The following is a 26,425-nucleotide window of genomic DNA, read 5'->3' on the forward strand; positions in this document are numbered from 1 at the left end:
TCATGAGAGGATACTGAATTGAAATGCATCCCAGCTCCACAAGCACCATATACAGGCAAAAAGCAGTCATATAGATGCTGCTATAGAAGCCTAAAGAGAAGAGGTTTGTGCTCAAACACCTAGACCTAGAGGTGCCATCTAAAATGAAAGGGATACTGAACATGGTTGAATGTATATCACGCCTCTTCATATAAGAATACTTCATCCCTAGATAATGCAATAAAAACACTTCACCAGGGTAAACCTTCAGAAAATCCTTCTATATCGGACTGGCACATCCCCAAGGGTAGTAGAGAGGAAACTGATCTACTCACAAGGAGTATTGAATGCCTTCAAAATCCATAAGACATTTGTCAACCTAAGCATAGCACCTTGTGGTAGACGGATACAGCTGACGGAAACGGAGTATTGAATAATGGCACACCGTCATCTCTCGTTGCTCTGCTTACTGACATGTGGATACAAAGTTGCTGTAAGTGCAGCAGGGGAAGTGGACGAAAACTAGCTTGACAGAAATTGAATTAGGCAGAGTGCCTGACATCTTGGCTCAAAAGGAGAGCCAGACAGAGCCAAGTCCAGAACATTACCTTAGTTTCACTCTATTAAGAAAACCAAGCCCAATTTGCATGTTCTTTCATCTGACCCACGTATTCCCAGTAACAAGTCAGATTCTGTTAAACTCACAAGATGTCACGCTGAATTCAGAGATTGTCTATGTGTACAGTAAGCACTGCAATCATGTAGGCCTACATACATCACAAATCTTATGCAACAGAGATATAGGGTCACCTTGTGAGAGCAGTCTCTCTACCAAAAATAACATGGTTGGTCATCTGTCCTTTATTTTAGTTACCCAACCAAGGTTAAACAATCTGTCTGATGTCAGCTGAAATTGTAAAGGACTCGAATCCAAAGCATGAAAAGGAAGTGAGTGCTAAGAGCAAACTGGTGGGAATCAGACAAAGCTGGATTTTGAATACTTTGTGGTTTGGGAGGGTTGTGTGGAAAGTAAAAAAATGAAAACCATGACAAATGATTCCAGTGATGAACAAGCAAGTTATTTCGGGGAGATGTCCGCAAAAGAAAAGCTTGCATCAGCAACTGTAACCACATGGCAAGTCATAATCACACATGGGAAAGAAAGTGAAAAAAAAACTAAACCTTCCTATAAAATAAAAGCTAGGTCACATTCATAAGCTACTGTGTAGAATTAATTTGTAATCAATTAATTAACAATTATAATACACTTTACCATTAATACATGTAAGTCATGAGTCCAGACTGAGTTTGATGACACTAAGTGCTATGTAATGCTCATGCAGTAGTTGACCTGGACTTCCTGTTGAAAACTTTTTTCCCACCATCATTTTCTCAACCGTCTGTCATTGAGTCTACGCACATTTATTCCAATTGTAAGGGTCAAGGCCAAGGGCTTGTACATAGGTCATGTTGGGTGGCTCAGTTTGCACTTGCAACACCAGAGTTGTGGGCAAGGCATTCTGGATAAGAGCATCTGCTAAATGACTAAAATGTAAATGTGAAAAATGTTGGGTGGTGTGGTATTCACTTGATTTTCCTGTGTTTTATGGACCAATGCTAACGTTCCCTTAACATACATTAGGGCATTTAATAGCCATTACAGGCTACTAGTGATGACATGGCCAGTGCAGCTGACATGAACTAAAAGCATTCAAATGAACTAAACATGAACTCTGGAGCAACGATCGGAATGCAATGGTCGAAGCATTTCCGTAGCTCGCATTCCTTTGAGAGTTCCTTCTTAATAAACACACCAGATTTCAAGGCCCAAAACATGCAAGGAACACATTGATGGCTTTGGCAAACATTTCCAATAGGCTCAGCATAACAAAACGGTTTAAAAGATTATAATAATTCAAGTTTGGAAATATTGGGAAGCATTAATTAATCAAAACAATTCCAAAAAGAACACCGACATGAGAATGCTGTTCAACGACTACAGCTCAGCGTTCAACACCATAGTGCCCTCAAAACTCATCACTAAGCTAAAGACCCTGGGACGAAACACAGACCCTCTGCAACTGGATCCTGGACTTCCTGACACCACCATGGGGCAGCCTAAGTGTGGGCAACAACACATCAACACGTGGGCCCCTCAGGGGGGCGTGCTCAGTCCCCTCCTGTACTTCCTGTTCACTCACGACTACGTGGCCAAGCACGACTAACACCATCATTAAGTTTGCTGATGACACAACAGTGGAAACCTGAATATTTAGCTAAAAGAAATCCAGGCTAGCAGGCAATATTAACCAGGTGAAATTGTGCCACTTCTCCTGTGTTCATTGCACGCAGAGTCAGGGTATATGCAACAGTTTGGGCCCCCTAATTTGCCAGAATTTTACAGAATTATGACATGACATTGAAGGTTGTGCAATGTAACAGGAATATTTAGACTTATGGATGCCACCAGTTAGATAAAATACGGAAGGGTTCCGTATTTCACTGAAAGTTTCCGGATTCGACCATATTAATGACCCAAGGCTCGTATTTCTGTGTGTTATTATGTTATAACTAAGTCTATGATTTGATAGAGAAGTCTGACAGCGGTGGTAGGCAGCAGCAGGCTCGTAAGCATTCATTCAAACAGCACTTTCGTGCGTTTTGCCAGCAGCTCTTTGCTGTGCTTCAAGCATTGTGCTGTTTATGACTTCAAGCCCATCAACTCCCGAGATTAGGCTGGTGTAACCGATGTGAAATGGCTAGCTAGTTAGCGGGGTGCGCGCTAATAGCGTTTCAAACATCACTCGCTCTGAGACTTGGGAGTGGTTGTTCCCCTTGCTCTGCATGGGTAACGATGCTTCGAGGGTGGCTGTTGTCGATGTGTTCCTTGTTCGAGCCCAGGTAGGGGCGAGTTGAGTGACGGAAGCTATACTGTTACACTGGCAATACTAAAGTGCCTATAAGAACATCCACTAGTCCAAGGTATATGAAATACAAATGGTTTAGAGAGAAAGTCCTATAATAACTACAACCTAAAACTTCTTACCTGGGAATATTGAATACTCATGTATTACTTGTCAATGGCAAGGACAAGGGAATTTTTCAGGATAAAAAGAAATGGAAAGGAGCTAAGCACAGGCAAGATCCTAGAGGAAATCCTGGTTCAGTCTACATTCCAACAGACACTGGGAGAAGAAATCACCTTTCAGCAGGACAATAGCCTAAAACACTAGGCCAAATATACACTTTAGTTGCTTACCAAGACGACATTCAATGTTCCTGAGTGGCCTAGTTACAGTTTTGATTTAAATCTGCTTGAAAATCTATGGCAAGACTTAAATGGTTGTCTAGCAACAACCAACTTGACAGAGTTTTTTTTTTTTAAATGGGCAAATATTGTACAATCCAGGTGTGCAAAGCTCTTAGAGACTTACACAGAAAGACACAGCTGTAATCGCTGCCAAAGGTAATTCTAACATGTGTTGACTCACGGGTGTGAATACTTATGTAAATTAGATGTCTGTATTTCATTATCAATACATTTGCAAAAAAATAATAATAATGTTTTCACTGTCATTATGGGGTATTGTGTGTAGATGGGTGAGAAAAACAACATTTAATACATTTTGGCTCAGGCTGTAACAGGCTGTAACAACAAAATGTGGAATAAGTCAAGGGGTAGGAATACTTTGAAGGCACTGTAGCGTACAGCTTTGAATGAAGGCTCTGCCTCCTCCAGCAAATCTAGAAAAAGCAGAACAGTAACACCAGTAACGGTTGGAGTCAATTCAGTTCATTTATTTTCAGAGAGGATTTTTCCCATTTTAGAATTTATTTAAATTCATTTTTTTAATTCTAAAGGGAACTGTTCCAGGTGAATACAATTAGGTTAGTTCTTTATTTTATCTAGCAGTGGACAGATGAGGAAGCAATTGTAAATGTCATTTCTTGTCAACAATCTACACAAAATACTCTGTCAAAGTGGAAATTAAAAAAATAGAATTCTTAACAAAAATTGTCACATAAGTATTCAGCCCCATGGTTTAGTTCAGGAGTAACATTTGGCTTAACAAATCCCTCTGTGTGAAGTAGTAGGGGTTGACATTTTTGAATGACTAACCCTTCCTCTGTCCCCCATACAACATCTCTAAAGCTGCATAAAGAAGGGCAGTGGTTGGTAGATGGGTAAAAATAACTAATCAGACATTGAATATATCTTTATGCATGGTCAAGTTAATAATTATGCTGTGGATTATGTATTAAACCAAACAGTCACAAAGATACAGTTGTCCTTCTGAACTGAGCTGCAGGACAGGAATGAAACTGCTCAGGGATGTCACCATGATTGATTGGTGACCATGACCATTGGTGATTTTAAAACAGCTACAGAGTTCAATGGCTGTGATGGGAGAAAACAGAGGCTGGATCAACAACATTGTAGTGACTCCACAATAATGACCCTAAAATGGCAGAGTGAAAAGAACACAACTTTAGACAAACTGCCCACTTCACTTCATTGCAGACGAGTGGCTGCTGATGTTTATCTATGAAAGGTCAATTCTAGCTCTGAATAGTGGCACTGGAGCTTTTTGAGGCTAGAGAATAATGGTTGGATGGTAGTGCCCGGTTTGCAGCCTTTGAATCGTGATATTGATTCTGAAAGGCTTTTTGAGAGTTACAGTGGGCTCTATTCAGTTCAGTGGTGTGTCAGCACTCTTTGATGGACAGTCATTCGATGCCACTGCGGTCACATGCGTTCCATGGGGGGGGGGGGGGGGGGGGGGGGGGGTCAGGGTGAACCTGTGGGCAGAGCCTCTCATGCACAAAGACTGCAGACATGTGTTAGTGTGTCCTCTGGCCTGACTCGCATGACCCACCAACATACTGCTGCCTCAGTGGTTACAGTGGACCCATGTGCTCTACATTTTAGCTACACCAGGGAGAGACTCTCAGCTTGTCATGCACCCTTGTTTACTTAATTGATCAACTTCAGTCACTAATTAGCTAAATTGCACCAAGGAAGATTGTGCACACTGCTGAAATTGTTCTCAAATGTGGATTTTATAACTAGAATTGATTCAAATTACCATAACTAACCCATCCAGAAAAAGCTTTTAACCCAGTCATTTTTTTGCTAGTTCCTATTTATGAGTGAACCAGGTTAAACACAAAACCACAGGTGATGATGAGAAAGAACATTCACACGTGTATCATTACATGTCAATGAGCTTGCAGGCCTTGGGTGTGAGTGGGTGAGGCCTTATTTCATAACTTCATGTAGGCTATACAGGTTAGTTGATAGATTGAGGCTTATATTCAGTAGGTTGTATGCCAAACAGCAGTATCATTTCATTATTTTACTTTGAAATCATTCAAGCTGTAGGCTTAGGCAACCTAATGGGATCATTAATGTCCCACATTGTGCAATATACAAATGATAAGAAAGAGAAAAAACAAGCAAAGAAGAGCAGGTTTAACATTCAGTGATTCAGAGTTGAATTCATACACACTATCTATGAAAAAAACGAAATGGCGTCTTCATGGCACATGAACGTGGACGTTTACACTTATCATTACCACAGCTAAAAGAGAGGGCCCAATTCAACCAATCCCAGCTGTAACAATTATCCTTGTGGATCACTTTTATCAATCACCTTTTGGTTTCATGTAGGCTTGCTCAACATGCAAATGATAAAACTCAAATGCACATAATTCAAACCTGCTCAGCAAGGAGAATATTATTTCTCACTTTATTATCACAGAAACATGGTCACCAGTTTGATTGAATATGGTTGTCTCCATTTCAAATCCTGATGACAAACAAGAAAAGAGCTCTGGAAAACTAAAGAGATTTAGAAGGTTCCTCTCCAAACACTGCAGTGGTTTGAAACCTGCGTGGATCATGCCCTTTACTCTCTGCTGATTGTAGGGCGCATCATGTTGAAGTATTGACTCATGAGTTGAGCTTCCAGAACAAGCTTGGATCCAATAGAACATGTTTGCTCAGTATTACCACATGCACAGAGAGGAGAAGTCCTCACAACTTAACATTGTACTTAAATTACCTTTTGCCTATTTTGTTAATAATCACATTTTTATTTATTTTATTTGACCTTTATTTATACAGGTTTTTCTCATTGAGATAACATCTCTTTTCCAAGAGAGACCTGGTCCAATAGCAGCAGGGGGAACAACGTTTCAGACAAAACTTACATATACTAACACAACATTAAACAAAACTATAAACACACATACAGTACAACTAAAACATTTTACATTAAAAGCACGAAGGTGTTGACTAAAAACTGCTGGCCTAAAAACAATTACACTCTTCTATGACATATACATCGATCAAGTGTTTAAACTCCACAAACGAAACTAGATCATCGAATTTTAAAATGTTCAGGAGAAAATTCCAGGACCACGGAGCTAAGTAACTAAAACTATTACGACCATGACCTGTTCTAATTTTTGGTACTGTTAGAAGCAAATAAGAATGGAACCGTAATTGATATTTGTCAATGACAACCAGCCAACAGCGCTGTAGAGATCACAATGATGTGTTAGACGTTTTTGATTTGTAATGATCCTGAGGGCTGCATGATATACTGAATCAAGTGCTCTCAGGGTAGTGGTTGAGGCCTGCATATATATATATATATATATATATATATATATATATATATATATATATATATATATATAACATCACTAAAATATAAAACCGCCAGTAATGTACATCGTCCCCGCTCCTTCCTGGCCTCAAAAGATAAACAAGCCTTATGCCGGTAATAAAAACCTATTTTCAGCTTAAGCTTCCTTCTCAAGTTCTCTACATGCACAGTGAAGCTCACCTTATCATCAACCCACACACCCAAATATTTGTACACTTTAACTTGCTCTATAGTATGTCCAGTCAATGTAGCAATGACATGATTATTAACATGCCTGGCATTTGAAAATAACATGCATTTTGTTTTACCTGAATTTAGAACCAGCTTTAAATCATACAGATTCCGTTGTATGATGTTAAATGCTCTTCAGGCATTTTCAAAAGCGAAAGATAAACTACTACCACTTGAATTAAGAACAGTATCATCTGCATAAAAATGAACATCCGCTGTTTCAATAAGATCCCCAATGTTGTTGATATACAAAATGAACAACAGTGGGCCCAAAACAGAACCTTGCGGAACACCTGAGCACACCTCTATGGACTCATTTGCAACCATCCGCCATTACACATTGTGTACGATTTTATTGGTTTATAAATTACCTATCTAAAGCATGACCAGTAATTCCACAACATTTTAACCTTTGCACTGACACAGCATGGTCCACGGTGTCAAAAACCTTTGACAAATCAATAGACAGACACACAATGTAACTTCTTATCAACAGCACAGTGGATGCCATTTAAAACCTTCAATATTGCTGAAACTGCTGTGGCCAGACCTAAAACCTGATTGCATTCCATTTAAGATGTTGTTTTCTTGGAAGTAGGCCTTTAGCTGCCTACTAACTAAGGACTCCAGTAGCTTTGACAGTACAGACAATTTTGATATAGGTTGATAGTTGTCAAGTAGTGAAGGAACTCCCCCTTTCAGGAGAGGCAGTACAAAAGCAGATTTCCATAACTTCAGGATTTCCTTTACATCAAGTGTGAGGTTAAAAATACATGTTAAGGGGGCGCAATGATGTCTGCAGCTAGGTGTAGGAAGCGGTGGTCTAGTTCAGCAGGGCCAGGGGATTTTTTTCCATAAATTTCTTTCAGGGCTTTACACACTTCTGAAACAGAGAAGGATGAAAAGGAGAACCTGGTAAAGGACTGCACAGGGGTGTCAGGTAAATTCATAGGGGGCTGAATTATACTTGACCTTTTCAAATAAACTACCTGCATCTAAAAGATGCTGATTCAAGGCTTTCAGAATAGAGGTTCTCTCAGTTACAATCTGTGTGTCTACCACATTTTGGGGGGGAAGCTGTGTATCTTTTTTGCACTCCAAACCCTTCACTACTTACCAAAATGTAGATGGATTATTTAAATTATGTGAAGTAGATTTCAGGTAGTGGTCCGCTTTCAATTTGCGGATCATAGCCACACCCATATTTCAAAGACGTTTAAAAGCCATTCAATCATCTGCCAAACCAGTCCCTCTTGCTTTAGCCTACATAGCATTTCGCTCCCTTATGATGTTTGTAAGTTCCTTAGTAAACCAAGGGTTCTCTCTGCCCTTAATAATGCTTTTTTTTAAAAGGGGCATTGAAACCACTCCGGGCCTTGAGTAGGAGGTGGTTGAATTCAACTGAAACCACTCATAACTAACATATTGTCAAAATAGGTTCAGGAATCAAAACAAGTAAGGCTTGTACAAAACAATACAGATATTGTAGGCCTACATTTCAAAGTAAGACTATCAGGTAAACTAACCCTTCCTAGTTTCAGTCTGACTAATACACCCAGTATTCTGACAACCTTGTTTCAGTACGGTAGTAACAATATAACTGAGACCTGTATTTGCATTGTCATAAAAGGAAACTATAGGAAAGCCAGTGTTGAGGTTTCCTCCCCAAAAGTAGTTAACTGATTATAGCTGTGTGTCCAGATCATTAGGACCACTGAGGTACTATGAGTTGATTACCATCACTTCAGGCTGCGGGATCTACTTCCTCCAGTTCATTTTGGTTTAGAGTGTGTGGATTATGGTCTCAAGTTTTATGCTTGAGGTCAAATAAGAAATAAATATTTCAGAATACTGCATCTCAAAGTAAATTCCTTCTGGAAATAAACAAAGTTTAACTTTCATCGTGTTTGCCGAATGATAAAGAACTTGGCATAAATACACAGGTATTTTTTAAACTTTATTGTTCACCAAAATGTCACCAGGTGTCAGATGATGTGGGAAGTTGGGAACCATAGTTTCATTACCTCATTATGATCACACATCCTGTTTTGGGATGCCAAACAAGTCAAGTCAAATGACATAATAAAATAAACTTCCCATTTACAGTGGATGAAAAGTCCCTAAAGCATCAAATAGGCTACACTTGCGATTGAACCTTGCACTTTGGGACTGACAAATGGGTTTACATAAAAACAATTTATGGTCTAACATGCAATAAAAGTGCAGTCTTTTTCCTCTCTCTATAAATAGATACATCAATATTGAGTGGATAAGTTACACTGATTACAACAAACTGGAATCTAAAGTGGTAGCTTGTCTATATTTTCAAAATGTCAGGAGCAGTCATCTCTGAGCTTATTTCTCACCAAAGCAGACCAGTGTTCAAAGCAGGCTCATAGCCGGGGAAAAGACAATTGTTTGACCTTTCCCTATTTTCTTTCTCTCTGGTAACAAATTATTTGGTGGAGTTTCTTTAACAGGCCTGTGCTAAAGAATGTGCACACTGGCCGGAAACCCAACCCAAATCAAAGGAGCTAAGAGGGAGCCAAATCTTGGGTACAAATCAGACAGGAGGGGAGCTAGACACGACACTGCTATTTCAGTCTGAGAGGAAACTCCAACACAAGTGCTACCAGCCCTCCTGAAATACCTATAACCTTTGTCACATTCCTGCTCTGCTCCTGCAAGCCTCAGACTACAAAATAGGTCTTAAGAGGTCCTCTCTAGCAGCCTTCTCATGAAGGAGAAGCCAATCAAGAAGCCTTCTATGCACAGGAGTCAGTGAGGTATGGCCTCTCCACTCACTCAGAGTTTCATACATGCCCTTCAAGTCCCCCCAACAAACACCACACGTGGCATTTCTTATTCTGGAACCAATGCTAAAAATAGTGCCCAACAGGAAATTGGTGTCACCATCTCTCCCCACCAAAACATTGTATGGGGGGGGGGGGGGGGGAGATAAGCAGCGGGGTGTGAACAGCTTGATCTGGTGATGCCTGCAGTCGAACTGCATCAGCACTGATGCTAGGGCACTGAGGTCAGCGCAGAAATAAAACCCATTGAACGGGAGTAACCCAACACAGAGAAGGAATGGAGAAGGAAAACTGTGAATCAACAATGGTAAAATGTCAGGAAGTGCAGAGGGTGTCTAACATCCGTAGTCAGACCATCTTGCAGACAACGACACTAAAAGTTGTTTCTCTTGAAGTTCCCCATTGAATGCCTGTGAAGAACTGAGTCAGCCAAAAACGCTGAGGGGAGAAAACATCTACGTATGCTAAGCATAAGATCACGTAGGGACACTCACTGGACGGTAAATTGCCTGTAGGCATGTACAGTCGCTATTGAAAGACAATAAAGAGGTAGACATCTCAATAGAAGACTGCATAAACAAATCACGGAGCAGTTAAGCGATTTATTTTATTAAATCATTGCATAAATCGCACTTTAATAACCATCATTCTTGGTAGAATAATGGTTATCATTCATAGGTCTAAGATGGCACCGACAGATAAGGCAGCTCTGCTTCTAGCACCTAAGCAACTTTCCAGTATTTTGTTTTTTTTGTGTTATTTCTTACATTATTTTCCCAGAAAATGTTTTGTTTTATTACATACAGCCGGAAATAACTTTTGGATATCAAAGTGGCGGTAACTCCGGCATTATGACCAGGAATGCGACTTTCCCAAATTGGATCCTTGTTCGCACCCCCCAGGGCAATTGAACTTATTCCAGAGGGTGCTCCAAAATACCGCCGGCGGAGAAGAGGTATCAGGAGGAGTGCACACCATCCACCGCTTCAGAGTATATTACTCGATAATGTTCAGTCTCAGGATAATAAAGTAGACGAGCTCAGGGCGAGGATCTCCTTCCAGAGACATCAGGGATTGTAACATACTATATACTGATATACTGCGACAGTGATATGTTCTGGGTAGCCTCTAAGAAGAACATTGACAAATAGACAGATACGGTGACTGAGTTCATCAGGAAGTGTATAGGAGATGTTGTACACACTCTGACTATTAAAACCTATCCAAACCAGAAACCGTGGATAGATGGCAGCATTCTCGTAAAACTGAAAGCACGAACCACCGCATTTAACCATGGCAAGATGACTGGGAATATGGCCAAAAACAAACGTTGTATTTATTCTCTTAGTATTGCAGTCAAACAGGCAAAACATCAGTACACAGAGACAAAGCCGAGTCGCAATTCAACGGCTCAGACAAGAGACGTTTGCAGCAGGGTCTACAGACAATCACAGACTACAAGGTGTCATCAAGGCAAAGGGTGGCTACTTTGAATAATCTTAAATAGGTTTTGATTTGTTAAACACTTTTTTGTTTACTACATGATTCCATGTGTTATTTCATAGTTGATGTCTTCACTATTATTATACAATGTAGAAAATAGTACAAATCAAGAAACCCTGGAATGAGTAGGTGTGTCCAAACTTGACTGGTACAATATATACTGTATTCTATTCTACTGTATTTTAGTCAATCTAATATTTATATATTTCTTAATTCCATTCTTTTACTTTTAGATGTGTGTATTGTTGTGAAGAGTTTTTAAAAAAATAGATACTGCTGCACTGTTGGACCTAGGAACACAAGCATTTCGCTACACCCACAATAACATCTGCTAAATATGTGTATGTGATCAATAAAATTTGATTTGAAGTCAGACCATTTCTTGAAGTTCAAAGTCTAGGCTACAACCTGATCATCATCCAGTTAATCACATTATTTGCATGCCAAGCACAGCGCTAATTTCCATTGTAAAGATGATAGCATTTTACTAAAATTACCCTACACCATGCTATGAAATCTTGCATTGTTTCAGAGATAAGCAGTTATTTTCTGGTGTTTGCCTTATTATAGCCTACCCACATGTAAAAATAAATAATAATAATACTACAGTGTACTATAGAATTATGTAATAAGCTGTAGTATCCCTTGACCTCCACACTGTAGTATACCCCTCGATCATGTAGTGCTCGTAGAATTTTGTAGTATAGTGACGAATACTATAGTAAATACTACAGTATTGTCCACAAAAACACTCAGTTTTTTAAATTATAGTAATACCACACTATTACATTTGCATAATCCACCCATTCCCCAATTTGTGCCACCCATGGGTGAGAAACCTTCATGCCAAGTATATACCATTATATTATGTTCCCTACAGGTTACAGAAAAGAGCAAACTCTGAACAATCCGTTCAGACTCCAGTCCTACCTACGTACAGGTTATGGAAAAAGGTGCACATTTAGTATTTGTTCAGTAGGTTCCCTACTGGAAAAAGCCCGCACTTCTAAGTCAAAGATAATAAAGCAAAAACACTACAGTATACTCGTCATGTCTGCAAAAAGACTGCAGTAAATACTACAGTGAATACAAGTGTATAAATATTGTAATACTACAACATTTATACCATAGTACTATATTTATATACTATAGTATGCACTATAGTATTTTTTCATGTGGGTTTGTAGGCCTCAGCCACAGTTCAATACCAAAGGAATAGACTACACACACATACACACACACACACACACACACTTGAACAGACGCAACAATGTAGCAACTCACCGACATATTAATACTTACAATCTAAATGTTTCTTTTTTGGTCCCATAATTTCATGTGTGGTCGCCTTGCACACAGTTTTGGACACCGCGGAGCCGGTTACACTGTGTTGAGCTGCAGTTATCCTATCCGTAATGCTTTGTCCAGACATCTTCGTACTTTTGTATAAAGTATAGAACAAATGTTTCAAATCCTGTGGAATCGATATTGTCCTCTGTAGCTTCCACAGTTCAGCCACCTGACACAAAATAAAGAGAGGAGAGAAATTTTGACGGCAGGAACGTTTCTCGTGTAGCTAAATCCCAGGGTGAAATATGCACCCCACATCCACGACTTGATTTGAGGCTGTAATTGAAGTTTGGGTGTATCGTCTACGTCGGAAAACCACGAAGATACAAACCCAGAGTGTTTTACTTCCGTTCAATTTCCGAATGTCATCTCATTCCTCTCCCTAAAATTACTTTGTTCGCACTGACGCCCCCTCTCGTTTCGTTCTCACTGAAGAAGTCTATGCTCTTTTCTACTTCGCCTCCCCCTGCTGGGTTTAAATGGACTGGAGGTTTTCAGGAAAATGGCGGGTCTAATTCCTCCATAGAATTGGAGCCTTCATAGAGATAGATAGATGACTTCTCTTTGCATCTGTGCCATTGGCATGCCTGTGACAGCATGGGCAGCGCCTTTTAGGCTATCTCCATTTTAAAGTAGTACATTTTCTTATTTTTCTTCATTGGCTAATTGGCGCCCGACTTCTAGGAATCCCCACCCAGTTGACTACTTTAAACTAGTGGAATCCCTCAATGGCAATGTCCACGCTAAAACATATCCTATCCAAGATGAGTTCTCTATCTATCTCTATGGGAGCCTCCCAAATGTATGTGGGTGTTGCTGAGTTTACACCATTGTGGCTCTTAAGCTTCAATTGATTGATTGTTTCGGTCACCTACTTGAGCCAACATGGATGGGCAGGCGACAGTTTCGCAGCCATTATAATTTCCCGGCCACTTGCTTTCCATTCTTTTCACACAGGGACACTGTTTTTTGCAATAACTTTTTTATTATAATTTTTATTTGAATCTTTATGTAGGCCTATAATTAATTAACATGGTCATGCCCCATATCGTCCTAATCCTTCCATTTTCTCATGGCATTGCCCCTGATTCTCCTTTAATATCCATGGTTTCCACATTTTTATTTTTTTATTTTTTTATTTTACCTTTATTTAACCAGGTAGGCAAGTTGAGAACAAGTTCTCATTTACAATTGCGACCTGGCCAAGATAAAGCAAAGCAGTTCGACAGATAAAACGACACAGAGTTACACATGGAGTAAAAACAAACATACAGTCAATAATGCAGTATAAACAAGTCTATATACAATGTGAGCAAATGAGGTGAGAAGGGAGGTAGAGGCAAAAAAGGCCATGATGGCAAAGTAAGTACAATATAGCAAGTAAAATACTGGAATGGTAGTTTTGCAATGGAAGAATGTGCAAAGTAGAAATAAAAAATAATGGGGTGCAAAGGAGCAAAATAAATAAATAAATTAAAATTAAATACAGTTGGGAAAGAGGTAGTTGTTTGGGCTAAATTATAGGTGGGCTATGTACAGGTGCAGTAATCTGTGAGCTGCTCTGACAGTTGGTGCTTAAAGCTAGTGAGGGAGATAAGTGTTTCCAGTTTCAGAGATTTTTGTAGTTCGTTCCAGTCATTGGCAGCAGAGAACTGGAAGGAGAGGCGGCCAAAGAAAGAATTGGTTTTGGGGGTGACTAGATTGAATATCTTTTAGATTTTAAAAAGTTTTATTTTAACATGTCATTATCTTTGTTGTTGAAAAGGAAAAGTCAGAACTCTCGCTCACCTGAAACGCAATGTTTAATATAAGCAAACGTAAAAATAATATTTGAACATTGCTTAAATTAAACATTGAGTTTTTAATGGCAAGCCAGTGTTGCGCCTTTTAAATTCTGATCACATTTTTTGGTTGCACCTCGACTCATATTAGTTGAGCGTCCTCCACTTCTTTTCAATATAGCCTGGATACAAACTGGTTGAATCAACGTTGTTTCAAGGAAATTTGTCAACGTATTGTGACTTGGAATTTATGTGGAAAATACATTTGATTTCAACCACAGGATTATGTAGTCATTGAAACCCATTTTCAACATAAACAAACCTTGAATTTGGAACTTGGCAGCACCTCCTACTGAACAGTTGATCTATCTACAGCAGGGGTGTCAAACTCACTCCACGGAGGCCCTAGTGTCTGTAGCTTTTTCCTTTCAATTAAGACCTAGACAAGCAGATGAGGGGAGTTCCTTACTAATTAGTTAACATAATGAATCAATCAAATACAAGGGAGGAGCAAAAACCTGCAGACACTTGGCCTTCCATGGAATGACTTTGACACATGCGATCTACAGCTATTCATTTGGTGTCCCATCCAGGGTTTTAACCAAACCCTGCTTAGCTTAGCTTTAAAATTTGACACTGACTATTACCAATGTGCTATCATGAGAATGATTTTTGATAGATCTCTTAATAACTAAATATATTCACTGTTCCTATCAAACTCATTCCAAAGAGTAGGTTTAACAGAGCAAATTAAATGTAACCATACTTTATAAGTCATATCATCAATGATACTATTTAGGCCTATGTAGCATTTGCAAAGTCATCAACAGCTATTGTTTCAATTCAACCTAGGGTTAAATTAAAAATACACAATACGTATAGGCGTACGTATTGGCGTAGAGTTTCAAGAAAATAATAATTGATATGTTGGATTCACGTCTCCATCTCAACCTAAAATATAAGTTAAAGAATAGTCCTATTCTTGTATCCAACATAACAATTATTAACTTGTAGACTAACTGGAATTAAAGGCAGACCAAGGCAGACCAAGTCAGTGGCACACAAGATACATATCCTTCAAATGTTGAAATTTGGTTGCATTGACAACCGAACACAATTCAATTTCATTTTTGCGATACAGTAAATAGCTTATTAACTGAAAATCCAGCCTTATGAATGTACAGTAACATTCAAAAGTTTGGACGCACCTACTCATTCAAGGGTTTTTCTTTATTTTTTAAAACTATTTTCTACATTGTAGCATAGTAGTGAAGACATCAAAACTATGAAATGACACATATGGAATCATGTGGTAACCAAAAAACTGTTAAACAAATCAAAACATATTTTATATTTGAGATTCTTTAAAGGAGCCACCTTGCCTTGATGACAGCTTTGTACACTCTTGGCATTCTCTCAACCAGTTTCAGCTGGAATGCTTTTCCAACAGTCTCAAAGGAGTTCCCACATATTTTTTATTTATTTTATTTTACCTTTATTTAACCAGGCAAGTCAGTTAAGATGACAGCTTTGTACACTCTTGGCATTCTCTCAACCAGTTTCAGCTGGAATGCTTTTCCAACAGTCTCAAAGGAGTTCCCACATATTTTTTATTTATTTTATTTTACCTTTATTTAACCAGGCAAGTCAGTTAAGATGACAGCTTTGTACACTCTTGGCATTCTCTCAACCAGTTTCAGCTGGAATGCTTTTCCAACAGTCTCAAAGGAGTTCCCACATATTTTTTATTTATTTTATTTGACCTTTATTTAACCAGGCAAATTCTTATTTTCAATGACGGCCTAGGAACAGTGGGTTAACTGCCTGTTCAGGGGCAGAACAACAGATTTGTACCTTGTCAGCTCGGGGTTTGAACTCGCAACCTTCCGGTTACTAGTCCAACGCTCTAACCACTAGGCTACCCTGCCGCCCCGAGCTGAGCACTTGTTGGCTGTTTTTCCTTCACTCTGCGGTCCAACTCATCCCAAACATTCAGAACTGGGTTGAGGTCAGGTGATTGTGGAGGCCAGGCCATCTAATATAACACTCCATCACTCTCCTTGGTAAAATAGCCCTTCACAGCCTGGATGTGTGATGGGTCATTGTCCTGTTGAAAAACAAATGATAGTCCCACTAAGCGCCAACCAGATGGGATGGTGTATCGCTGCAGAATACTGTGGTAGCCATGTTGGTTAAGTGTACCTTGAATTCTAAATAAATCACAGACAGTGTCACCAGCAAAGCACCCCCACACCATCACACCTCCTCCTCCATGCTTCATGGTGGGAACCACACATGCAGAGATCATCCGTTCACCTACTCTGCGTCTCACAAAGACACGGCGGTTGGAACCAAAAATCTCAAATTTGGACTCATCAGACCAAAGGACAGATTTCCACCAGTCTAATGTCCATTGCTTGCGTTTCTTGGCCCAAGCATGTCTCTTCTTATTATGGATGTCCTTTAGTAGTGGTTTCTTTGCAGCAATTCAACCATGAAGGCCTGATTCACGCAGTCTCCTGTGAACAGTTGTTGTTGAGCTGTGTCTGTTACTTGAACTCTGTGAACTCTATTTGGGCTGAAATTTCCGAGGCTTGTAACTAATGAACTTGTCCTCTGCAGCAGAGGTAACTCTGGGTCTTCCTTTCCTTTGGCGGTCCTCATTTCACGACTGCACTTGAAGACACTTTCAAATTTCTTGACATTTTCTGAATTGACTGACCTTCATGTCTTAAAGTAATGATGGACTGTCATTTCTCTTTACTTATATGAGTTGTTCTTGCCATAATAAGGACTTGGTCTTTTACCAAATAATACTATCTTCTGTATACCACCCCTACCTTGTCACAACACAACTGATTGGCTCAAACGCAATAAGAAGGAAAGAAATTCCACAAATGAACTTTTAACTTTTAACAAAGCAATGCATTCCAGGTGACTACCTCATGAAGCTGGTTGAGAGAATGCCAAGAGTGTGCAAAGCTGTCATCAAGGCAAAGGGTGGCTACTTTGAAGAATCTCATATATAAAATATATTTTGATTTGTTTAACACTTAATAATAAAGAAAACCCCTTGAATGAGTAGGTGTCCAAACTTTTACTAACAAAAATTATAATAATTTTAAAAATCCTTTTAACTTGTCGACAAGTTAACACATTATATGTTGGATTCAAGTCTCCAACTAACCCCCCCCCCAAAAAAAAAATGTTCAAGAATAGGATTAAGCCAGTGGCTCAGATGAAACTATCCAAGCATTGAATATCCTTTAAATGTTGATATTTGGTTGTGTTGTCTACCACAAAATTGTATATTTTTACATTATATTTAATTTACTCTATTAAAAAAATACAGTAAATAGCCTAAAGTTAAGGCGTTCTTATGTAATTATAGAAAGTGTGCATGTTGAAGATAACATGCTACATTTGGGACAGTCCATTTAGTATAATATGTTAGGCTTCGTATGGTATATCTGAATTTATGGATGCCCATTACTCATTTTGTATGATACGTTCCGAATTACAATTTGTTTTGTATGTTACAAATTTGCTAAACTTATATGTTATGAAATTTAGCTTGGTGGCTAGGTGGCTAACGTTAGCTAGCTGGCCAATGTTAGCTAGGCTAGGGTGAAGTTTAGGTTAATTAAAGGGTTAGGGTTAGGGAAAGTTTAGCTAAAAGGGTTAAGGTTAGGGGAAGGGTTAGCTAATATGCTAAGCAATTGCAAAGTAGCTAAAAAGTAGTAAGTAGATGAGAAGTTGATAAGTAGTTAAAATGCTAAAGTTGTCCATGGTGAGACACAGAGATATGGACACAGATATATCCACTACAAACTAATGGACAACATGAATCAAATCAAATCAAATGTATTTATATAGCCCTTCGTACATCAGCTGATATCTCAAAGTGCTGTACAGAAACCCAGCCTAAAACCCCAAACAGCGAGCAATGCAGGTGTAGAAGCACGGTGGCTAGGAAAAACTCCCTAGAAAGGCCAAAACCTAGGAAGAAACCTAGAGAGGAACCAGGCTATGTGGCATTGAATGAACACATACATAATGAATCAGAATTACATACTTTTCTATTTTTTCTAAAGTGCAAGTATAAATTCATAAAGTTTTCATAGATTTTTTTATTTAACTAGGCAAGTTAGTTAAGAACAAATTCTTATTTACAATGACAGCCTACCGGGGAACAGTGGGTTAACTGCCTCGTTCAGGAGCAGAACAACAGATTTTTACCTTGTCAGCTCAGGGATTTGATCCAGCAACCTTTTGGTTACTGAGCCAATGCTCTAAACACTAGGCTACCTGCCACCCAAAATTTTTATTTTTTTATTTTTTATTTTATTTCACCTTTATTTAACCAGGTAGGCTAGTTGAGAACAAGTTCTCATTTGCAACTGCGACCTGGCCAAGATAAAGCATAGCAGTGTGAGCATACAACAAAGAGTTACACATGGAGTAAACAATTAACAAGTCAATAACACAGTAGAAAACGATGTGTGCAATAGGCATGAGGAGGTAGGCAAATAATTACAATTTTGCAGATTAACACTGGAGTGATAAAAGATCAGATGGTCATGTACAGGTAGAGATATTGGTGTGCAGAAGAGCAGAAAAGTAAATAAATAAAAACAGTACGGGGATGAGGTAGGTGAAAAGGGTGGGCTATTTACCAATAGACTATGTACAGCTGCAGCGATCGGTTAGCTGCTCAGATAGCTGATGTTTGAAGTTGGTGAGGGAGATAAAAGTCTCCAACTTCAGCGATTTTTGCAATTCGTTCCAGTCACAGGCAGCAGAGTACTGGAACGAAAGGCGGCCAAATGAGGTGTTGGCTTTAGGGATGATCAGTGAGATACACCTGCTGGAGCGCGTGCTACGGATGGGTGTTGCCATCGTGACCAGTGAGCTGAGATAAGGCGGAGCTTTACCTAGCATAGACTTGTAGATGACCTGGAGCCAGTGGGTCTGGCGACGAATATGTAGCGAGGGCCAGCCGACTAGAGCATACAAGTCGCAGTGGTGGGTAGTATAAGGTGCTTTAGTGACAAAACGGATGGCACTGTGATAGACTGCATCCAGTTTGCTGAGTAGAGTGTTGGAAGCCATTTTGTAGATGACATCGCCGAAGTCGAGGATCGGTAGGATAGTCAGTTTTACTAGGGTAAGCTTGGCGGCTTGAGTGAAGGAGGCTTTGTTGCGGAATAGAAAGCCGACTCTTGATTTGATTTTCGATTGGAGATGTTTGATATGAGTCTGGAAGGAGAGTTTGCAGTCTAGCCAGACACCTAGGTACTTATAGACGTCCACATATTCTAGGTCGGAACCATCCAGGGTGGTGATGCTAGTCGGGCATGCAGGTGCAGGCAGCGACCGGTTGAAAAGCATGCATTTGGTTTTACTAGCGTTTAAGAGCAGTTGGAGGCCACGGAAGGAGTGTTGTATGGCATTGAAGCTTGTTTGGAGGTTAGATAGCACAGTGTCCAAAAATGAACTACCATGGTTTCTGAAAATTCATGGAATATTGCCACATTAACAGGAATTTTGCAACCTTAATCAAATTAATTGCTGACAAATGTAGAATACATTATTAACTCATACCAAACTGATTTTTTTTTTTTACAGTATCTGTTAGGATAGACGCTGGGAGACGAGAAGCAAGTACATGGAGTAAAGATTTAATGGATAAACAGACATAAAACAAAACAAGAACAGCATCTGGACAGGGGGAAGAAAATGACATTACGACACCAATGCTGACACGTGGAACAAACTGAGGAACAGACATAAAATCACATTTATTTATAAAGCCCTTCTTATGTCAGCTGATATCTCAAAGTGCAGTACAGAAACCCAGCCTAAAACCCCAAACAGCAACAATCCAGGTGTAGAAGCACGGTGGCTAGGAAAAAATCCCTAGAAAGGCCAGAACCTAGGAAGAAACCAAGAGAGGAACCAGGCTATGAGGGGTCCTCTTTTGGCTGTGCCGTGTATATATAGAGGGGGCATCAACAAAGTGAAGGAGTCCAGGTGAGTCCAATGGAACGCTGATGCGCATAACGATGGTGACAGGTGCGCCAGGGAGGGGGGGGGGGGGGGGGAGTGGGAGCAGGTGTGACAGTATCTTCATCATTCAATCTCAGATTGGGTGAGAATAATTCTACCTCACTTTCAATTGAGGAATGCACTTTTAAAACTTTTTGGGGAGTAGGCTACATAGGTCTCACAAACACTAAAGTCAAATCGTTTTGGTGGCCTTGACTGAAGAAAAAAAATCACATGGGCCACAGGTACAAGGACTGTCACAATGCACTTTGATTAAACCTGAGACATTGTTCATTCAAAGAGTGCTGACTGAAAATCTGTTTAAAACATCCTTAAAAAAAACTCCCAAATTGAATGAACAGGTCTTTCAGAAATGTGCAATTGGTTGATGGATTTGGAAAAAAACATACATCTTAATCATCTCTTTCTTTTAGCTTTAGTTTGTCTGCGTTTTACATTATCATTTAGAATCACTGACTGCACATAGGCTATATCAACTCTAAAACAAAATAATTCAGATGAGCCTTTCTTTTCACTCCCATGCAGCCAACTGACTAGACTAAACTGTTAACAGTGACCACCTACATTTAAAACAAATACTGTTGCCTACACAGGAACTATAAAACATTCACATCTGTAAATCAAGTCCACCTATGTATTTGAAAGAAACAATACAATTTAAACCAAGGTGTTATTTACATACACATTAATTGTATGCAACCCTGAATAACGTTTCAAAACCAATTTGTCATTACAAACAATATATTCACTTAGGCGGACACCTAGTGGCCAATATCTGCAATTACCTTAGATGATTTCTCCACTTAACATGGCTGTTATTATGTAGTCGATTCCTCAAGTTTTAGGATAATGCATTTCGTTTATATTTTTAAAAGTCACACAGCATTATTCTTGCTCTAACCCACAAAATAACACACACAAACTGTTGATGCTAAGAATTATTTGTATTTTTTTAAAGAAGTTAGTAAAATACGGTATGGGTTCATAGCACACTTGCTCCTCTCCGTGACTATCCTCTTTAAATTAACTGGGTTCTCTTTCAATACATGTACAGGGCTAACAGTGACCAATAAATGTTTAACGTTGAATGGCTAGGCGACAGACCATAATGCCCCGTGTACACTAGCATGCGGTACCGCGCAGTGAAACACCGCTTCCCATTCATTTTCAATGGAAGGAAAGTGGTGAGAAGCGGAGAGAGCAGGGACCATTGGCGGCACGAACGTGGCATAGGAAGTGGTGAATACGTTCTAAATTCCCCAACTTTATGCAAATCACCAGCAGGGGCCAGCGGGCGATGACCAATCATATGGAGTGGTTCTCATGACGAATTTGACTCTCTGCGACCCAATGTAACAGTATAACTTTAGTCCGTCCCCTCGCCGGGCTCGAACCAGGGACCCTCTGCACACATATCGCTCCACAAAAGCCACGGCAGTACTTCAGGGTCTCTGAGCCAGTGACGTCACCGATTGAAACGCTATTAGCGCGCACCACCGCTAACTAGCTAGCCATTTCACATCGGTTACACCAAGGCTGGAGACTTTCTTTAGCAAAGATGGCTGACAAAAATACTAGGATGGAAGCAAATATAAGTAATTATAATGTCATAACGAATCATGCAAAAATGGTACAGTTGAGAGGAATATGTTAGTTAATGTAGAGACAAATGATTATGCATATTTATTTGTCATTGTTTATTTGTTAATTTACGAAAATCGCTATTTAGCAAGCTAGCTGACTAGCTAACATTACTAGCTTTATGGGTGTTGTGACATCAGTATGAAATTGTAATTCTGGTTGTTTAATGTTTTAGGGACTCCTTAAACAACCAGCAAACCAGGCTGACATCTTGGGAAACAGTGAATGTAAAGAATCTAGCTAGCTAAAGCATTTACTGCAAATTGAATGTACAATTTTGTAGGCTTGCCTTGCTGATATTTGCCATGCAATGCAGCTGAAGTAACGTAGCTAGCCAACTATTTTCTTGCTTATTGCGCAGTGGAGGATAAAAATACTTTTATGCCTATGGACGTGTAGCTAGCCATGTAGCCGATCTGTGTATGGACCCTAAAACGCTTGGTATACATATTAGTTCAGAACCTAGCTACAGAACCTCAGCTATCATAGCCAGTTATATCAACTTCAAAACAGTCTGAATGACATTAATGAAGTCTATGGATTGAGTAGAATATATTATAACTTTGTGCCAAGGACACAAGTCATATATACATGTAGTTATTACCATGCATGAGATCCCCACATTGTAGCCTGTACATTTAATATATTCACTAATCATGTACTCTACCTTGGCAAATATAGGTGCAGTTCAGGTATGAATGTCTGAGATTCAATCATATCCAATACCAGGAGTATCAAATTCCAGTCTTTGAATGATGCAGTGTCTTTATGTATGTATTACAATTATACACTTCAACAGTGTATACCAATCCTGGTCCAGGGACATCAATGGTTACACATTGTAACTATGTAAAAGACTAGAAACATGATTTGACTAGTTAAAGGCTGATTTGTCATTCATATATAAAGAAATAGAATAAAAAAACAGTACACTGCACTTCTTATGCATCATGTAAATACTCTAAAACCAGTTAATCTCCAAATCTAATTTCCTTAATCTGCATTGATCTGATAAACACAGGATAGGTGTAATATTTCATCAAATGAGAGAATTAATTTCAACCAGTAGAGAATGAAAATAAGTTCATTGTCCAAGTGTTATAAATACATAATACATGCATTATAAATATTATAATTGTAATATTATATTATAAATACAAATTAAATCTGTACTTCAATGCACATCTGGTGTACATTATAAAAACAGAGGAAGAAAGCATAGGTGATGAGAGAGTAAAAGACAGAAAGGGAAAGAGGTAAGAACAGAGGGGCAGGGAAGACAGCATATGATTAATGATTCATAATATACCATTATATTCTCTCAGTTCATCACAATTACATAATAGTGTCTCTAGTGGTGTCTCCTAACCAGCCTTGGGCTCCCAGTCGGCCCGAAGGTTATCTTTAAGAGTGGGTGAGGTGGCGATGACGGGACTGGGGGTTGGCATCCTCTCTCACATCAAAACATACCTGCAGACAAGAGACAGATGGATAAAGCAATAGCATGCTTAAGCCTTGTGTTTTTTTTATTTTAACACGGTCAATCAACATAATCATCAGGAGGTGAATTGCAGCACTGACCTTGGATCATAAACTCTTGGACTACTACATCTCTATCTGTATTTCATTGTAAAGCATCTCTTTAATAATACTTCCTGTTGACCCGAACAAGTGACCTCTCACTTCTGATCATGCTGTGCCCTCTATGTAGCCAGTAGGGTTGGGTAGATTACTTTCTAAATGTAATCTGGTACAGTTACTAGTTACCTGTCCAAAACTGTAATCAGTAATGTAACTTTTGAATTACCCAAACTCAGTAACGTAATCTGATTACATTCGGTTACTTTTAGATTACTTTCCCCGTAAGAGGCATTAGAAGAAGACAAACATGTATGTTACCAATTCAACAACATTATTGCATGATAAATCAATGTTAAAGTTTACATAACTGGCCATATATGGATGTTAAATTTTACTTTTTGTGTTGGTTGTGTAGGCTTCTTCTAACCCATCGCTTTCTACAACATATAATAATATTATTAAATTAGATCTTTACATTAAAAACCAAAGTCTATCAGAATTCCAGTCATTCCAATAAATGTTATACACCTTGATCTTCAAGAATAGGACTTGGAAATATGGGAGTATAGATTAGACAAATTGTTTTACCTGAGCATAATCCCAGAATGAAAGATTTATTAGCCAGCCCTACTCTGTTGTTTATGATTTTGTTGTCATGGAGGACTGATTGGGCTCATTGATTCAAGTTAAAAAAGAAATGCTGCGCTCATGGAATGGTATGCTTTGAGCACTACTGAAAAGAGCTATTTACATGTGAAAAATGAATGCCATATGCTGCATTCGCTGTAGGCCTATTGTTTACCTTTTAGTTGGTGACACTTTGATAATATGCAGCTTTTTAAAGGGCAAATCCACAGATGAAACAATAACAAAACAGTCGCCCCGGTAAAAAGCTTAGGGATTGGCTTGGAGAAATGTAACCACTCTCAGATGAATGGACAGAGATATGGATGCAAGGACTGACCATCCATGATATCAAAATTATTGTTTTAACCAATGTTTACATCTTTGTTTACAAACATTGGATAAAAACAAGATTATATTTTGGGTTCTCATGGAGTGTGACAGTTGAACTAAGCTCATGAGGCATTTATCAGTTATATTCCTAAAAATCAATGGATGTACACTACCGTTCAAAAGTTTGGGGTCACTTAGAAATATCCTTGTTTTTTAAAGAAACGCACATTTTTGTCCATTAAAATAACATCAAATTGATCAGAAATACAGTGTAGACATTGTTAATGTTGTAAATGACTATTGTAGCTGGAAACGGCTATTTTTTTAATGGAATATCTACATAAGCGTACAGAGGCCCATTATCAGCAACCATCACTCCTGTGTTCCAATGGCACATTGTGTTAGCTAATCCAAGTTTATACTTTTAAAAGGCTAATTGATCATTAGAAAACCCTTTTGCAATTATGTTAGCAAAGCTGAAAACTGTTGTTCTGATTAAAGAAGCAATAAAACTGTCCTTCTTTAGATTAGTTGAGTATCTGGAGCATCAGCATTTGTGGGTTCGATTACAGGCTCAAAATGTCCAGAAACAAAGAACTTTGTTCTGAAACTCGTCAGTATATTCTTGTTCTGAGAAATGAAGGCTATTCCATGTGAGAAATTGCAAAGAAACTGAAGATCTTGTGCAACGCTGTGTACTACTCCCTTCACAGAACGGCGCAAACAGGCTCTAACCAGAACAGAAAGAGGAGTAGGATGCCTCGGTGCACAACCGAGCAAGAGGACAAGTACATTAGTGTCTAGTTTGAGAAACAGATGCCTCACAAGTCCTCAACTGGCAGCTTCATTAAATAGTACCCGCAAAACACCAGTCTCAACTTCAACAGTGAAGAGGCGACTCCGGGATGCTGGCCTTCTAAGCAGATTTGCAAAGAAAAAGACACCAATAAGAAGAAGAGACTTGCTTGGGCCAAGAAACACGAGCAATGGACATAAGAACGGTGGAAATCTGTCCTTTGGTCTGATGAGTCCAAATGACAGATTTTTGGTCTCAACTGCTGTGTCTTTGTGAGATGAAGACTAAGTGAACGGATGATCTCTGCATGTGTGGTTCCCACCGTGAAGCATGGAGGAGGAGGTGATGGTGTGGGGGTGCTTTGCTGGTGACACTGTCTGTGATTTATTTAGAATTCAAGGCACACTTAACCAGCATGGCTACCACAGCATTCAGCAGCGATACACCATCCCATCTGATTTGTGCTTAGTGGGACTATCATTTATTTTTCAACAGGACAATGACTCAAAACACACCTCAAGGCTGTGTAAGGGCTATTTGACCAATAAGGAGAGTGATGGAGGGCAAAAGACGAACTGTTTTACCAGCCGTCGTGGTAATACTATGAAAGTTTAGATGCCGATCACCATATAAGTTCAAAGATGAAAAAGCCTGGAAGGAGGACAGATGACTTGAAACGATTCGGTTGGCCGTTTTATGTGTGGATTAATTGTCGGAGTTCAGGACCTTGTGCATTTCAGGTAAAGTAATAACTCAATGTTTATATCCCAGGACAATTTAGCTAGCAACAGCAAGCTAGCTAAGTAGGACAAATTAGCTAGCAAGTTCACACTAACTAGCTAAATTGCCATACATGTTTAATGCTTTTCGACCTGTCCCCAAATTAATGTCATTGGTTCAGAGTTTATTTTGATATTTTAACCTGCGTGTCGTGATCGCGTTTGGTGTGGGGGGACAAAATACATTTCTGCACTATAGCGCACAATGGTGCGCGCGCGCAGCCGGTTTGGGTTCCGAGTTAGGCCTATGTATAATTGTTTTTTATCAGCA

At 39.2% G+C, this 26,425-nt stretch overlaps 1 protein-coding gene across 24 annotated transcripts in view; it reads right to left on the bottom strand.

Annotated features, from left to right (window-relative positions):
- The window catches only part of LOC109872466 (phosphatidylinositol-binding clathrin assembly protein), a 54,294-nt gene extending 41,262 nt beyond the window's left edge, over window positions 1-13,032 (bottom strand). For all 24 annotated transcript variants that reach the window (XR_004206007.1, XM_031808220.1, XM_031808218.1 and 21 more), the window contains exon 1: window positions 12,503-13,032. Coding sequence is in view for 23 of the 24 variants with exons in the window: in XM_031808220.1 (XP_031664080.1) it covers window positions 12,503-12,632 (130 nt within the window). In the remaining variant the exon portion in view is untranslated. The remainder of the gene's footprint in view (window positions 1-12,502) is intronic.
- Window positions 13,033-26,425: the final 13,393 nt, after the last annotated feature.

This window comes from Oncorhynchus kisutch, linkage group LG28 (assembly GCF_002021735.2).
Source record: "Oncorhynchus kisutch isolate 150728-3 linkage group LG28, Okis_V2, whole genome shotgun sequence".
Taxonomy (NCBI): Eukaryota; Metazoa; Chordata; class Actinopteri; order Salmoniformes; family Salmonidae; genus Oncorhynchus; species Oncorhynchus kisutch.